At 40.5% G+C, this 16,428-nt stretch overlaps 1 protein-coding gene across 10 annotated transcripts in view; it reads left to right on the plus strand.

Moving 5' to 3' along the window:
* Positions 1–16,428, plus strand: part of msi2b (musashi RNA-binding protein 2b) — a 265,751-nt gene that overhangs the window by 176,770 nt on the left and 72,553 nt on the right. For all 10 annotated transcript variants that reach the window (XM_065963096.1, XM_065963097.1, XM_065963094.1 and 7 more), the window contains exon 8: positions 11,492–11,574. In XM_065963096.1, coding sequence (XP_065819168.1) covers positions 11,492–11,574 — 83 coding nt within the window. The remainder of the gene's footprint in view (positions 1–11,491; positions 11,575–16,428) is intronic.

Raw genomic sequence — 16,428 nt, forward strand, 5'->3', positions numbered from 1 at the left:
GAATTCCCCTGAAGAAGCTCTGCCGGGAGGTTTTGGCACCCACGACATCCTGCCAGGTTTTCTTTTCTTACCAAACGACTGCAGAAACTTCAGAAACTGTCTCTCCGTTTTTCATTTTTGCCTGCTACTTATTATTCCCCCCTTTTTTTCAGATTCTCCACTTATACAGGGATAAGAAATTCTTATTCAGTTTAATGAAATTGATATCTATATCAATAGGTCAGACAACACAAAAAGGTGCATAGCTGTTTCATTCATTCCAACTCCCACGTTTTTCCACACCTCAAAAGAAATTCATCAGACTGACTCAAAGGCTTTTGGAAAGGCTCCCGCCCTCACCTTCCTCCTCCTCCTCCTCATCCTCCTCCACCTCCTCGTCCCTGCATTTGTTGTCACTGTATGTGATAGAGATTGAGACATCCATTAAGCTCAGACTATTGCTCGCCACTAAAGAGTCTGTCATCTTTGAATGAGGAATCCTCTCGCGGTCCAAACCTTTTGGATCTCATTACGCCCATACTCCGTTTGTGCTAAAGACAATTCAGTGTGAGCATTTATTTCCAGGTTTGTCTTTTTGCACTGTTTTTTTTTTTTCAGCACTCATATTCTATCCACTTGTCTTGCCAGCTTGATTCCTCACCCTCAGCAGTGTTTACCTAACCCTGCTTGTATTTGTCTCTGGCCTGTTTATCAGCAACTGCTTCCACTGTGTGCATCCAGCATGTTAGACGTGCCGCTGTCTTAGTCCACGCAGATACAATATGTCCTCAGGCAAGTACAGTGGCACCGTGAAGAGATGGAGGGATAACGGTGGCTAAGGCAGAGGAGTCTTGTCACCCTCACAGCAGTTGTGTCTTTGTATGTGTGTGGTGGAAGGTGGGTGTTTGTGTTATGGATATTAGCCAACAGAATTGGATTGTGGAAAAAAAAAAGACAGCCTTAATTTTTCCCATCACCTTATCATGGCTAGAGGTCCCTTCATCGATTAGGTTAGGGTCACACCAAATTCTTTTCTCTGATAACATTGTCAAACTACATTTCTGTTAGACCACGTTTGGAAATTAATCTAAGATGAGAGGATGATATTTCTCACTTGGTCAGAGAACAAAAAAAATATTACTGAGCATCTAGTGCAAGCATGTAAAGAACAAGCAGCAACCTCAGGCGCTGAACATAAAGCCAATGCAGTGCAAAAAAAAAAAACTCTTTATATTTAGGATTAGAGTTTTGCATAATTTAGCATAATTGTGGAAGTGGTTGATTGATTGACAGGTGGCTCATTGTCGCTGTTTGTGGGGAAACCTGCCTCAGCATCTCCTCTTTGTCTGTGAAGCAGTTTACTCAAAGCTAGGTAGGAACCCCATGATTGGACTTCATAGCACTTTTTAAGAATCCAACGGGAGCCTGAGACTACTTCTATGTTTCATACAGTCTATTGTAGAGAAAACTTTTCTTATTTTTTTGTACAAGTACATGTTTATTTTCCCTGGTGCTACCGTTGTTTGTGTTTTCTAGCTGATTTTGTTCTGTTTTGGTCAATCATATTTTGGATCATTTGAATAAAACCACCATGAACAAACTGCATGCAAATGAAAATTACAGGTGCTCCAAAACAGTTGTTTTAGGACTGTCTATTTTTAAAGTTTTATCGTAATCAGTGTTTCAGTAGAATCAGCAACCTCTGTACTTAGCTTGAAAGCCACTCCATGATCATGTTGATTTAATGCTGAGGTTGGATCCACTGGGCGGAGCATACCCAATCAGCATCCACAAAGTGAGTCCAAAAAGAAGGATTGGTGAGACACTAAAAAAAATAAAGAGAGGAAGAAAGTTACAGAGAGAACAAGGGAGATAGAGCGAGCTTCTTTTTTTGTCCTTTTCCTAAATGGACTGAGCTGACTGGGAAGAAGCCCAAGTGTTCTCACAACCTAATTGCCACAGACTGCAACAACAAAAAAGTCACTGTTTTTGTCCTGGTGGAGTGTCAGTGCTGAGCTTTATGTTAAAAAAAAAGTGTTCAGTTCAACGCCTCTTACAAACACAGGAGCGAAGTGTGAGGCCATTGTTTCATCCAAGTGTGTTTAGTTGGTAAATGTGCTCTTCACTGTCTACAAAAGGGCTATGAGGTAGCTAGCTAAAGCGAAATATAAATATGGATACATTGTGAATTTGGCAAACTTCTTAGAGATACTTCTCTTCTAATACATTTTAAACAACAGAGGCAATCACAGCGGTTCATGATGAGGTTGCCAAGATGTCTTAACTCCACATGCAGAGATAATGTTGTGTTACAACACGTACATATTTGTGAGGAAGTCAAAAAATGTTTTCGTTAGTCCTCTCTCCGATAATGCACCAAGATACAGTCAATCAGATAATTGTTTTCTTATAGTCACGTTTTCAACCAATTGCCAGCCTTTTATTTGAATAGATTTATGAACTGATTAATGGATTCCATATAAATAAATGAATTTGATTTAGAGGCTAGGTTTGTCTCCCTGAGCCAATCCATGAGGATGAATGGGTGAACTGTGTCTCTTTTATGAGTTTAGCTACAATGTATTGCATCTGGCCAAACCACAACATTTAAAGCAGCTTACTTAAAAAAAACATTGATCATAATTTGATCCTCTTCAACAGGCCCTTTGTTGGGATAATACACTGTTGATACTTCAGTACACTCCGCTTCTAGTTTCAAATAAACAATTTTTCCTGAATAGGAATTGAATTGCATTTAATCTGCAAAACATACTGCTCTGTCCTATTGATACATTTATAGAAAGGCTCATCATTTTATTGATGGAAGAAATATTTATATGCAAAAAATCTTGCTCTTTAGTATTAAAGTAAAAGGAGAACAATAATTAGGAAGAAATAGTTTAAGGAGAAGGTCATATGATCAAAAGATTTCTCTGTATTTCTCATACGTATTTCACTCCTTTATTAAGTGCTCTCTTTAGCTCTTTATAGCTTACTGCTTTCAGCCTGCTGTCTGTGTGCAGGTGAATAAAGGGGTAGTTAGTCACCTTCTCTGTGGATAATTGCTTCCATTCTGTTGTTTCTCGAGCAGCCTTGTGATCATATCGCCGGGGATAAATTCACACTTATGGGGATATTGTTTGGCACTAATGAGGGTCTCTTTTTAGTTTGAGAGTGTTTGAAATTACACTGAAGAGGTGGAGAGAGGTGCCTTTATTTCACAGGTTCACACCCTGTGCTGCTTTCAAGGTGGCTATTACCACTGACCACACTCTGCTCTAGACAGGTATTGACAATCCAGATTTGTATCAATCCACATGTGTTAGGTGCTAATTACATAACACTGTTAGAAAAGTATTGCTCTGGGGCGCTGGTACCTTAGTGGTTAGTGCACAGAGGCTACAGTCCTCCAAACAACCGGTCTGGGTGCGGAACAGAACTGTGGCTCCTTCCCTGCATTTCATTCCCAACTCTCTCTCTCCCTCATTTCTGACTCTATCCACTGTCCTATATCTAAAAATAAATAAATAAATGAAGGCTTGAAGAAAAGTATCGCTCTAGCATCATGATACAATTTAGAGTAGCCATATGTATGTAATGCAAATGCTGTTAATGTATGTGTTCTTGTTTATGTGTGTTTGCACGGCGACAGGGTGTCCCTTTAAGTAGGACAGTAGAAATTGATGGCCAACTCTGAAAGCTGACCTACATAGAGGCACAGACAAACTAGTTCCCTCAGCTTGCATGCTGAGCCCAATTGCTCTGCAGAAAATGCAGAGGAAGCAGGCATATTGTAATATATGGATGTAGCTGTAGTCTTTAGCAAAAGCATACAGAAGATTCATCCTTACAACACTCTATTATGGTCTCAAATTAGGAGGAAAGATGGGGAAAAAATGGCCAATGTGCAGCATGTGGCACTGCACGCTAGTTAAGTTTGCTTCCATTTAGTGGAGGAAAGGAAAGTTCTTTTTCTACTACCTGATTTAAGTGTTGGAGGTCTTTAATCACAATAAATTAAGAAATGTAATTGATTGCCTGGATATTCCAAATCAAAAAAATGTCCAAATAAGTGCTCGTGAACCGATAAGAACAAACTCACTGGGGCGTCGTAAAATAGAAAAAGGCCAAGCGTGAAGAAAACAACATCACATTGAAATCTAATTACATCAATTTACAGTCACACTGTTTCCAGCTAATTGTTCTCTGGCCTGATGCTTTATTTCATTGCTTTATTTCATTGTGTTGTGAAAAAGCTCCTTTGACATTTCTCAGCGATAGGTAATGAGATGTCCTTTAAAATGTTGTCTAACTTAATAAGTTCCAGCGTTTTTAATCCTCAGAGCTTCTGATCACTCAAAGTTAAACTCAAATCATTTGTATTTTGAGCCAATTATTTTACCACCTGATGTTTTCATACAACCACCTACACTAAAGTGATCACCTTTATGTTGTGGTCAAATCGAGGATTGAAAAATCCCAAATGGATTAGCATTGAAGTAGTGTTATCTGCTTAAAGTGTGTAATTCTTTTAGAGATATAATTCTTTTATCCATCATTACCCAAACAACCAAGCCTTTGATGGAAATGGAAAATATTCTGCTCCACATACCATCTCCCCATGCACTCCCCATGATGAATAGTCGGTTTTACAAGTACAGTAGCTGAAGGGTTCTCTGGCTATAACACTACATTACTGTGTTGACACTCTGCTATGGCGAAGGCTGATGGCTCATTTGATTAATATTAAGGCTAACAGCTTCAGTAGATGAGTCAGACACTAAACAGTGTTCATTAACATTATTCAATATGGCCTGAAGCTGTGCTTTGTATTCTTACTCACCTAGAAATGATGGCACACATAACAAGTTCTCTGTAGCATGGGGTGTCTTCTTTGAAATGCATCTTCTCAGTGATCAGCAACTTCTTTATTAACTATGATACTTTTTTTTGTGAAGAACTTTTTATTGAGTATACTGAACATGTATACAAACACATATTCTTAAAGTAATGAAACACAGAGCTCACCAACATGGTGTTTAACATAATCACAGTATCAACTATCATTTAAGTCACACAACTTAACTTTGAGCATGTGCGAGTAGTTTGCAGATTTATGTCACCTTCTGCATAAACAATTCATATATACCCTTGTTTGTGTAAACACACAAGTACAGTCCACATAAACATAATGCCAACACCTCGTTTACCTCCCAGGGTGAGTGGCCATAAACCCCCACCCCACCAAACAACTACTTGAGTGCTGCCGACCCTGTACAAGCGACATAGACCTGAGGATGAAGATAAAAACAATAATATTGGACCTAGTGGTAAATAAGACTTTAATATTGAGAAACAAGAATCTGTCTTCAGCTGAAATTCCTAGAATTTTCATGTTTGTAATGTGAAGAAACGTTCCTTTACCAAACAATGCAATCCTTCCATTACTTACCTGCGTTCCTTGGCTGTCTCACATTACAGTTTTTTGTCTGAAATATAAACTCATTAGTCACGGAACAGTATATGCGAGTACCTTTTTGTGAAACAAATCCTTAAAAAACAGTGCGTCAAAGGAGGAGAGATGCAAAAAAGCACAGACTGTAATTACGATGAGCTCTAACAACATCCCAAATCTAATTTTCTGAGAGTTGTCTTGTCTGAAACACCACCTGTAGCTCATTGTACAACACACTTCAGGGATTGATTTTACAATCCAAGTAATCATATTTAGTTGTTCCTCTCTGTGTCTCTCTTTCTATTTATCACTGTACCTGTATCTTAACCAATAAATGAACAAAGACTTTATTTTACTGTTCATTTGAGGAAATCAAAGGGAAGAATTTACAGCAGGTAGAAGAGCTTATAAGTCAATCATTACAGTGGTATGATATAAATATATATATAAATATATGAGATGTAAATACATTTTTACATCATTTTTTAATATCTTGTAATCGCATTAGAAGTTCAATCTTCATGTATACCAAACAACACGAGCACCCTTTTAATAATAGATGAAATAAAGACAAACTTTAGACCTATAACGCCCTTCAGTGGCTATCACAGAATTTCAAACTTTATTTCGAGTTCATAAGGTTTATTGTAAGATGGAAGAGGGTGTTTACAAGACGAGTGTTTTACAAATACATTCTTGATGAGATTCAGTGTTTTCATCTGTTCTTAAATAATGAAAGCCTATGTGAAAAATAAGCCATTTCTAGTTCAAGTCTCTCATTTCTCATTCTCTTTGCTCAGCTATACGTGCCCCTGTGCTGTTGGAGAGTTCACTGTGTTAACTGTATTAAACAGGAGATTAAGGCCCGCGGCTCTGGCTCTCTAGTAATAGCAGACGGAAATACTGATCAAAGGCCTCTAACTGTGCCGTGGTCGTTTGGACTGCCCCTGTCTGCTCTCCTGCATTACAAGAAAATGATGCTCTGAGGCCGGGGCACAACAATGTATAGGCAGTGCAGACAGAGCAGGAGATTTCTGTAGGCCTGCTTCTTGTTGGACAGGTGAGGGTTTGATCATGCATTTATGTGATGGGATATACAATTCAATTTGAGCAGCAGTTGTAGCTGCAGGTGAGCTGCACTTTTTTCCTAGTGGCTTATTGTACATTTTCTGTATGTGTGTGTGTGTGTGTTTGTGTATGCACATATGCATTTATACTGCACTGTGCCAGTGGTTGTATATGTTTCCATGGCTCATTGTGGGATGTGGGCTGGGGAGGGGGGCTTCCATTTCCCTCATGCTGTGTCCCAGAGGTCACAGCTGACACCTTCTCCAGGTTGTGACATTTCCCGGCTCCCAGCAGCAGGCTCCTCTCATTAGACGCACTTTTATTCAGTACTATTATACAGCCTTGTTGTTGAAGCATTAAGCTACCTTCACATGATGAGAAGTCACCTCACCATGAGATAGGATGCAGAGCATTACACCACTTGCAGAGTACAGCACTGTGATGAGTCACTATGTTGCTATAACAACAACAACAGTGTCAGTCGTTTAGTAGTTTGAGCAAAACTTGTTTAAGTTTTATACAAATAAGTTCTTGGCAGTTCACTTTTTGGCAGTTGAAATATTAGGCACTTGCATCACTTGACAGGAAATTTTCAAGTAATGCAACACACCAAGGGGTGGCCCTGCAGCCCAGTTTGTTGGCATCACTTTCCCCGTATTAAAACAATTTAATTGCACCTCCAGCCAAGATCTACATATCTTCACTTTGTAATATTTCAGCAGCTACAGCAACTCATAAATGTAGATTTATTTTCCTAAACTAGCATCACAGTTATCAATGTTAATGTGCAGATACATGTAGTTACTGAATTGCTTAGTAGTTTCACCCCACTGTCGTAAGTAAAGAAAATCTCTTCACACACACTTTAAAAAGAAACATCATTATTTTTCAAAAGATTTCCCATTCTTGGATTATGTGAACATTTAGAAAGGACCCTTGGTAATGAGCACTAGGTCTTTTATTCTGTTATTTTATCACAGATAATGCAAACAGTATGTCCCTTACATTCCCCCATACTTAAATGCTTAGGAGGAGTTTTGGGTTTAGTTCTAAGTTTCCATCAACTTGTACTTAACTTCTTATTCATTCTAAAACTCCTCCTACACCTGCACTTCTTATAGCGTATGATTCCTGATAAATAAAAGGAACATTTAGACCAATAAAAGCTTTTTTTCCTTTTTCATTAAAGCGCATAACTTTTGAAAATATCTCTGTGGCGCATATTGAAGTCTTGTCAGGCATCAAAAGGAAAAATGTAAGAGAAGCAATTAAGCACACTTTACATCGGTGGTTAACACATTAGAAAATCCTATGAAGTTTCCAACCACTCTTAATTTAAAGCTTGCGACACCACTTTTCAAGTCAAAGTCAACTTTGCTGCATCAATTTGCAAGTTCTTACGTTATCTGTTTCTGGCAGGATCAGCCTTTTTTTTTCCCCAGCTTGGGGTGGGGGTGCTTGGGTAAGTCGGGTGAAAAGCACTGAAGCAACAGAAGCAGAGAAAGCTGAAATAAGTGTGAAATAAAGAGCGAGTATGATGAAGCTGGTAAAAGGCCGTGAAAGCAGGCTCCCTGCCGATTCTGTGGAGCGATGAGATGAGGCTGAGCGCCCGGCTTCTCGCTAATAAGTGTGAGCGAGTGCAGCCAAGAGGCCTCGGCCAGTAGCCACACAACACCTATTATCAGCCTTTACCGCCCAGACTTCCATGTGTTTCCATTTACAAGCTATTGTTTAAGCTGTGGGAAGGTTCCTGAGTGTGTGAGCGCATTGACACCTCTCTCCTTCTGTCTGTCACTGCTGACAGTCTTTAATAGTCTGGTGGAGGTCAGCCTCCCGCCATGTGTGGATTGTTGGAAGAAGAAAAGAGAAGAGCTGGGATGAATGCGGACAATCTGGCTCTTGCTGACATCCGGCAAAAGGAGGACGGGGGAGAGAAATGCTTGTGTTTGGTGCTATTTTGTGGCCTGTAATTGTCTGTAAAGGCTGTAAAATAGGATAGTAGAGCTAAAGGGAAGACACTGCAATGGGGGGCCAGAGGTTCAGACAGTCCGAGAAGTTGTGTGCTCAGCCGAGGAAACAGGAAAATAGGGGTATTTTTTTGTGTACGGGACACATTCCAGTAGTAGTTTACACCACACAAAATGTATTTTTGTCCATTTAAACAGATCCAGTCATGGGTGGAGGAGCCCTGCTGGTGGTATGTGTGGCGCTGCTGTGGCTTGGCCCTGACCCCGGGTGGATATAATGGTGCAGCAGAAAATGTCCTGTCAGTTGATGGAGGAGCTGCCTGTAGCAGCAGGAAGGAGTGTGGCGACAGGGCCACATGTGTGTTAACCTCTTCCCTTGTCACTTTTTTTTCTGCCTTTTTCTCCCCTTCTGCCCACCCCCTTCTCCTTTCATCTCCACCTTTTTCTTTTCTGCCTCTCTGCCCTCCTTCTCCCACCGATACTTCACTCCGTCTACCTGCACTCCTCCATGACAAATTACTCCTGGCGGTTGATTTGTTGGTTGTCAAAAGAGCTCCTCGCACTAGCATGAAGGTGGGGTGTGCTGGAGGAGAGGGTGAAACAGCTCTACCTGTCATCATCATTAGTTCCCCCCCCCCCCACCCTTCACACACACACACACACACACATATACACGTGTCACCACAGCTCGATGTTAAGATGTCTCAGTGGAAATTGATATTCTGTCTCATAAGATCTCATCAGATCAGATGTTTGTGTTTAATCAGCTCACAGATTCGGTTGCCATCCCTTCTTTTGACAAATCTGAGTGGATCAAGGGTAACGCTTTTTTTTTTCGTTTTTTATAGAGAAAGAGCAGAAAAAAATGCAAGAAGGAGATGAGAGACAAAACTATAAATGCTAGTTATTGTGGCTTTTTTGTGGTTGGGTTTATAGATAGCAGCTGCTCCCCTTCACAAAGATGTCTTATTCTTTCTGGATGATTTAATGAATTGATGCGAAAAGCATCAATGGTGGAGTCGGTCTTCTCTCAGCCAGAAGGTTGGGGGCTCAATCCACAGATCCTGCACATTTCTGATGTGTCTTTGGGCTTGACACTTAACCCCAAGTAGCTCTTGCTGCTTTGCCAGCAGCGTATGAATGTGTATGAATGGGATTCATTCTGATGATCACTTTACATAACAACCTCTGCCATCAGTGTGTGAATGTGAAGGTGTGACCTGTGTTGTAAAAAATGCTTTTAGTAGTCAGGGGACTAGAAAAGCACTATACAAGCTCAAGTCCATTTTTACCATTCTCAATGGGTGCTTGATATAAAATAAAAGGTGAAGTGCATTGATGTGTAATGAACAGAAATGTACATTTTTGATAAATGACACAATTGGTTCACAAGGGAATCAACTAATTTAGAGAATTAAGTAATCATTTAATAATAATTAATCATATTGGTTAACAAATCCTTGGAAACTTCTGAAGCCACAAAGCAGTCCAGTTCAGTGTTTGCCCAAAATGGCCAAACTCAGCCAGAGGAATTATGGGAAAACTGCCATAGAATTTGGAGCTTCAATGGTTATGCAATAAAAGTTAACATAAGGGGTATCTATTTGCAACTTTTATAAAAGATAAATATATTCATTAGTTTCCTCTCCAACACTGACAAAATAAAATAGATGTTTGTTTTTTATAAATCACTGTGAACTGAATTTATTAATTCACTTTAGGTTGAATTGAAGACATTTGAATTCATCATGTTGCACTCTTTGTAGGTTTTTAATATTATTCTGAGCCAAAGACCAGCTCATTCATAGGAAACAAAATGAATCCTTGCTTGCATGTTTGGTTTGTAAAACATTGTTTGCAGTGCATGATATTGTTTGAGTATGTGATGTCACTAGTCTCAAAAAGAGCCGTCCCTCCCTTCAGTCATTGACCTTGAGATTTCTCCATTGAAAGAAAAGAACGACTGTGAGCTTTTACTTGAATACCTGGATTTGTCTAAACTTGTTTGAAAATGATCGTATTCACTGTTATTTATCTTCTAAACAAGTTCTATTTGAAAATGTGTTTGATATTCAGTGTTTCTCCTGTGTCATCTGACATTAGCTATAATAAACTGATGCTGTCTGCAGTGTGGGTGTGTGTGAGTGTGAGTGTGTGTGTGTGTGTGTGTGTGTGTGTGTGTGTGTGTGTGTGTGTGTGTGTGTGTGTGTGTGTTAGTCAGATGGCGAGATGTCTGCAGTGACAGCTGTTTAAACTCAATCTGAGGTGATTGTGCTCCATCCTCGGGTGTCTGCCATTTTGAAAAGAAACTCATCTCCTTTCAGTCCCACTTGCTGCTTTTATTCACTAACTGTTTCTCTTTTGTGCCGTTTCCTCTTTTGGCAAAAGTAATAGAATATCAGTTTTCCCTTTCAAGCACAGCCATACAGAAGCTCGATTGCTTTGTGCATCATCATGAAAACACAGAGGAGAGCATTGCAATCCACTTGTGTTCAAAAGTCTGCAACCATCTTGTCTCTGTGTCTTTGTGTTTAAAAGAGGGGTTAAGCTTTTATCCTATAAATATGGCATGAAAATCCCACTGTCAACGATGCATTCACTCTAAGGCCTGCATTAACATAAAAACGAGAGCTTGTTATACAGTGAAATTTCAATAAAAAGAACACAAAATGCTTTTAATGAAATTCAGATGCTCGGGCCCTGGCTCTCTGAATCTCATTAAATGAGCTTTGTGCTGTTTTTCCATCTTCTCTTTGTAGAAGAGGTCCTCGAGTGCCCTTAATAATGTGGCAGATTTCATCATATTCCTGATTTAAAGAGGACAATGTCTGTCTTGTTCACTTGTTCTTTTCCATGCCCGAGCCAATCTCCACAGATGTACTCGCATAGTTTCTGGATGTGGCTCCTTGATAATGTGCCATCTTTTTGGTGCACAGTCTTTGAGTTTTGTTAAGACTCTCCACTAACTCATTCTCTCTCCCTCTCCCCCCCCCTCTCCCCTTCTCTGTTTCTCCTTGCATAGGATTTGGTTTCATAACTTTTGAGAGTGAAGACATCGTAGAGAAAGTCTGTGAAATTCATTTTCATGAAATCAATAACAAAATGGTAAGTCCACTCATTTTTTTTTCAATTCCAGGAGGGCGTTGAAGGATTAATATTTGATTTCTTCTTTCCCCCTCGTATTAATAGCAGAGGAGGTGTGTGTATGTGTGTCATGTTCATATGCACAGACTAACACACACTCTCTCTCACACACACACACACACACACACACACTCACTCCCCGGGTTTCTGGGTCTCAGGGATGGGAAAGCAGTGGTGTGTACTGACCACAAAGCGTGAAATTGTGTGCCTGAGTTCTGCCTGTCAGGCTGAGGGACGGGAGAGTGGAGCCTGTCCCTCTCTTTCTGAATCCCCCAACACACACACATGCACATGTACGCACACTCACATACACAAACAAACACACACACACAGGTGGAGATGTCCAGGGAAGCTACTGGCAGAGGCAGAGTTCATTAGTCAGGGATTAACACCTTCCTCAGAGTCCCAGTGAAGCTTGTTTTATTTACACCAGTAAGACGGTCATCTCAGAGCACCCTGCAGAGTTCACAGGTGCTTTTCTGAGTCATTACGTCACTTTTGGTAATTGACAGGAACCAACTTAAGTGTAGCGAGTGTAACTTTAGGTGCCTCCTTTACCCAGTTCCACCCTGCAGGCCTCTAGAGAGATCCTGCATCATTTGAGCGCTTCTGTGGGCTGAGATCGACTGCAGGGAATACTTGTCTTACGGCCGTTCAGTCTTTCTCTCGCTGTGTGTCTTCACTCCCTCCCCCGCCTTCCCCCCCCCCAACTGAATGACTGACTGGCTGGCTCTGAGACTGACAGGACCAGCGTAGTAGAACCGTGTTCACCAGGGAACCGGCCCAGGTCACATATGACCCCGGTATACTTCCCTGCGTGTCGCTGCTCGGCATCACAGTCTGTGCTCGGGACTGCTACCAGAAAGAGAGCCAGAGTGTGACAGAAATAACTGGAAGATGTTCCGTCACGATCACAATGTCCCTGATCCTGTGACATGTTGGCATCGCACTGCGAGAACACACAGAAATCATACATCCACATGAAGCATGAACGCACAGGCCAGTACATAACATTTACTGCCCCTACTATCAAAAACATTTACTACCTTATTAGCTTACATTTATCATGTTCCAAAAACAATTAACAAATCATTTGTTTAGCAAAAAAAAAATGTGTTGTGATATCTTGTATCCATATTAATGTTATTTCTCTGTCCCTCTTAAGCTTTTACCTTTCAGAAAAAGAGCCTCATGTAAGTCCAACTCAGTTCTAATGAAGTAATAATGGGATTGCAAACAGGAATGCTAATTAGGAATTTGCTTAATAAATTGTCGACCATGTTATTGTTTAACGATGTAGCAATTTCCCTCTACTTTTCTTTTCTTTAAGCTCTTTACATTGACTCAGAGCATAACATAAAGGCTGCGATTTCAGCAAATCGTCGCTATTAACTGAAAGAGTCAGGCAGAGTGTAGAGAAGTCTTTCCTTCGTTGAGATGCTTTTGCTTGTCTTGTCACTGGAAAACAGAATATAAGCAAAAATGTCAACTTCACCTTTGTTACCCCCAATAATAGATTTGTCCTGCAGCAAGGGAAACATTTATGAAACAAAGAGAAATAGGCGCAGGTTCAGAAATAAAATAAAATGCATACACACAGAAATATGTCAGGTGACAACAGGTAAACTAGAGTGCAGAATACTGACATTAAAAACTTTAATATTCTTCACATTTTTCATTAGGCAATAAGAAGCTAATCAACCAAAGGATCGTCATGGGAGTTGATTTTATTCGTTTTTTTGGCATGAGAGATAAAAATACTGTTTTGGAGCTAGTCTTTGATAGTCTAAATATCGGACCAGATGGCAGGAGCTTGACTTCTCCAGACAAAGAATGAAGAGGACACTGTGAAATGTGTCAGGCCTTGAAGTTGCTGTTTAGTTGGCAAAATGTGTGATAGCAGCTTTGTCCATTGATCTGAATAAAGGTAAGGTTAGAGAGAGAGAAAGAGAGAGAGAGAGAGAGAGAGAGAGGAGAGGCATGCCACAGTGTTTATAAGGTTGTGTTCATTGTTGTAAGTGTCGCCCCGCCTCTTCTCAAAAGCTGACGAGTATTCAACTCTGTGTGATCAGAGCAAAATGCCCAAGAGTAACCACAAACACTCAGCTCCATGACACACTGCTGTCAAGTGGAGCACACATACAAGTCAAGTCAATTTATTTTATCACAAAAGATTTGACTTGATAAATGAATTTATTAAAAATAGTATTGATAGATATTTAAATCTATTTTGGGTAAAAAAAGTTGTAAAAGATTGTAGAGATTAAATGTTCACATCTCGAAAGGAAGGCCTAAGAGAAGAAATATGTCTTCAACAATGGTTGAAAGATTGCAGACTGGGGGCAGGTCTTCTTTGAAATGGTAAGCTGTTCAAGGTTCAGGTTGGGGCAGCTACCTCAAAGGAGCGATCATCCAGGAGCAGCTGATTGGTTGACCTCAGTGCTCTAGTTTGATTATGAACTTGGAAGACGTTCAGCTAGGTAAGGCAGTGCCTGTCCATTTGGAGATGTAAAAGTCAACAACATGGTTTTAGAATGGATCCTGCAACAGACAGGAAGCCAGAGAACGGAAAGCAACACAGGGGATATGTGGATCCTCTTTGTCTTTCCAGTCAGGAGGCGAGCAGCTGCATTTTGAACTAGCTGCAGGCGTTGGATAGATGACTGGCACATATTCGGCACTCCCATTGCAAATAACTTAAAAGAACACAACACTGGCCTTAGGAAAATAAGGCAAATTAGCAAAAAGAAAAGCAACAACAGAAAAATTATTTTGCACATCTCACAGGTAGGAGTAACTTTTACTTACAGGTCACGCACCCAAAACACGGACAAACTCTTTTTGTTGCAATGATAAAAAATTCTACCTCCAACAACAAATACCAGTTATCAAGTAGAGCTTCTGTACAAAGAGTTCTTTTAATAAATGCACTGAAGAGGGGACTTCTACTGTAGCTCTACTTTCTACAAAGATGGACGAACATTTTGAAGAAATGAATATTAGCCGATTGGTTCTTTTTGTTTCCATCACCATTTAAAATTCAGATTACGAGATTTAAAGAGAAGCGTTTTTTTTAAATAGTTTTTTAAGCATTATGGATCACGTTTATATGTAAGTATTGTTGAATAGCATGTGGTAAAATGCCAAACTTCCCTCTCTGTCTCTTTTGTGAATACATAAATACACTCAAATCTGCTAAATCTGAAGCAGTAAAATGTCTTGTTTTTAGGTATTTATTAGATTAAATATAAAAATCAATAGATATTTAGTAAGCCCTTACTACTTGCAGGCTGTGTAAATTGGCCCCTTTTGACTGGAAAGGCTCAAGTCTTTTTTGCATTTGTGACCACACATAACTGTGACGTAACACACTTTCATACTTCATGTGTGTAACAGGAAAATGCATCAGCTGCAGGGTGACAGTACCTCTTGCCTGTCTGTCGTTACTCTGAAAAGTAAAGGACACGTATGGACATCGATGTGACCCAGCTGGGAGTCCCAGAAACCTTACCAGAAAAGCCGAGGGTTATTTAGTGGTCACAGTGTGAAAGGATGGAGCACGGGCCGGCTTTCTGGGGCTTTTGTCACCTTTGTATGGGTCCCTCTTGGCAACACCTAGTGTATATTAAATGTCCAAGGATGCAGGAAATGTGTGTGTCCCTCAGATCAGGTACAAAGTGCTGACATGTTGGAATGTCTGCAAAGAGAAAATAGCGTGGAGTGTGTTAAGAGCATTTTTCAAAGACACTTCAGGCTTTACCTTAGCCGCACAGAAGAGAGGGCTGGTTATACGCTTTCTGAAGCACCAGCACACAAAATAAAAAATGCCTCCTGTCTTCATCCTTATGAAGTACTATACAGAAATAGACCTCATCCATCCTGCCCGCGAGTGTTATCTAAGATGGCTCTTGAATAATTGATGCGGACAGAAATTCCACCCCACTTGGGAGGGCTGTGGATGTACAGGGCAGCCCACCTTCTCCCTGCCTGTTCTCTCCAGGGCTGTGGCGAGTGTAGGGGGGTCAGTGCCCACTCACATGTGAGTGACTGGACCTCTTAGTGACTTGGTCGATCACCCTGTGTTCTTGTGCCACCGAGGCCTCACGCTCAGGAGCACTCGGTCTCTGTCACTGCGAGTTCGGCCTCATTTATAATTAAAAGCAGGGTGCTGCTTAGCAAGAAGCTCTCAACCTGCCTCACCAGCTGCACTGACTCCTACAGCGACCCCTCCTCTGGAGACGGGAATGACTGTAGTGAATGTAAGAAGTGATAAAAGTGTGGATTGTACAGCTGAAGGATGACATCTGATTGGAGGAACATCCTTTTACTGCAGCAGCACATTATACCCTAAACATTCTGTTTTCCTAGCAGGTTATTAAATGTGTAAAAATCAACAAGCAGGGAAAATGTGTGTAACTGTAAATTGGCATCAGATTGGTTAGAGATGGTTAATCTTGGGTAGCACTGATGCTCGCTTGCATGTGCAATTCTGTAGATGAACGCTGTCCACTTCCCACCCGTGACACCATTCGTCCCCGTCACTGAACCTGTTACTGAACACAAGCCAGCTGCAGATGTGTCTTTATGTAGTGCCCTGCATTAAAGCCATTTCATATCAAGTCAGTACTTCAGGGTTACTCTAGGGTTCATAACATTCACTGCTTTGCTCAAATTTGCATGTTTTTTTGTGTGTACAGAGTTACATTCTTTTCAACCCCAGTATTTGAAACACTAAACATTTTGGAGCCTAGAATAACAAGCAAAAGATAGGTCAACAGGATATCACACCCACTGGTTTCCTCATATATGATTGTT

The sequence above is a fragment of the Labrus bergylta genome, chromosome 14 (genome assembly GCF_963930695.1).
Source record: "Labrus bergylta chromosome 14, fLabBer1.1, whole genome shotgun sequence".
In the NCBI taxonomy this organism is placed as follows: Eukaryota; Metazoa; Chordata; class Actinopteri; order Labriformes; family Labridae; genus Labrus; species Labrus bergylta.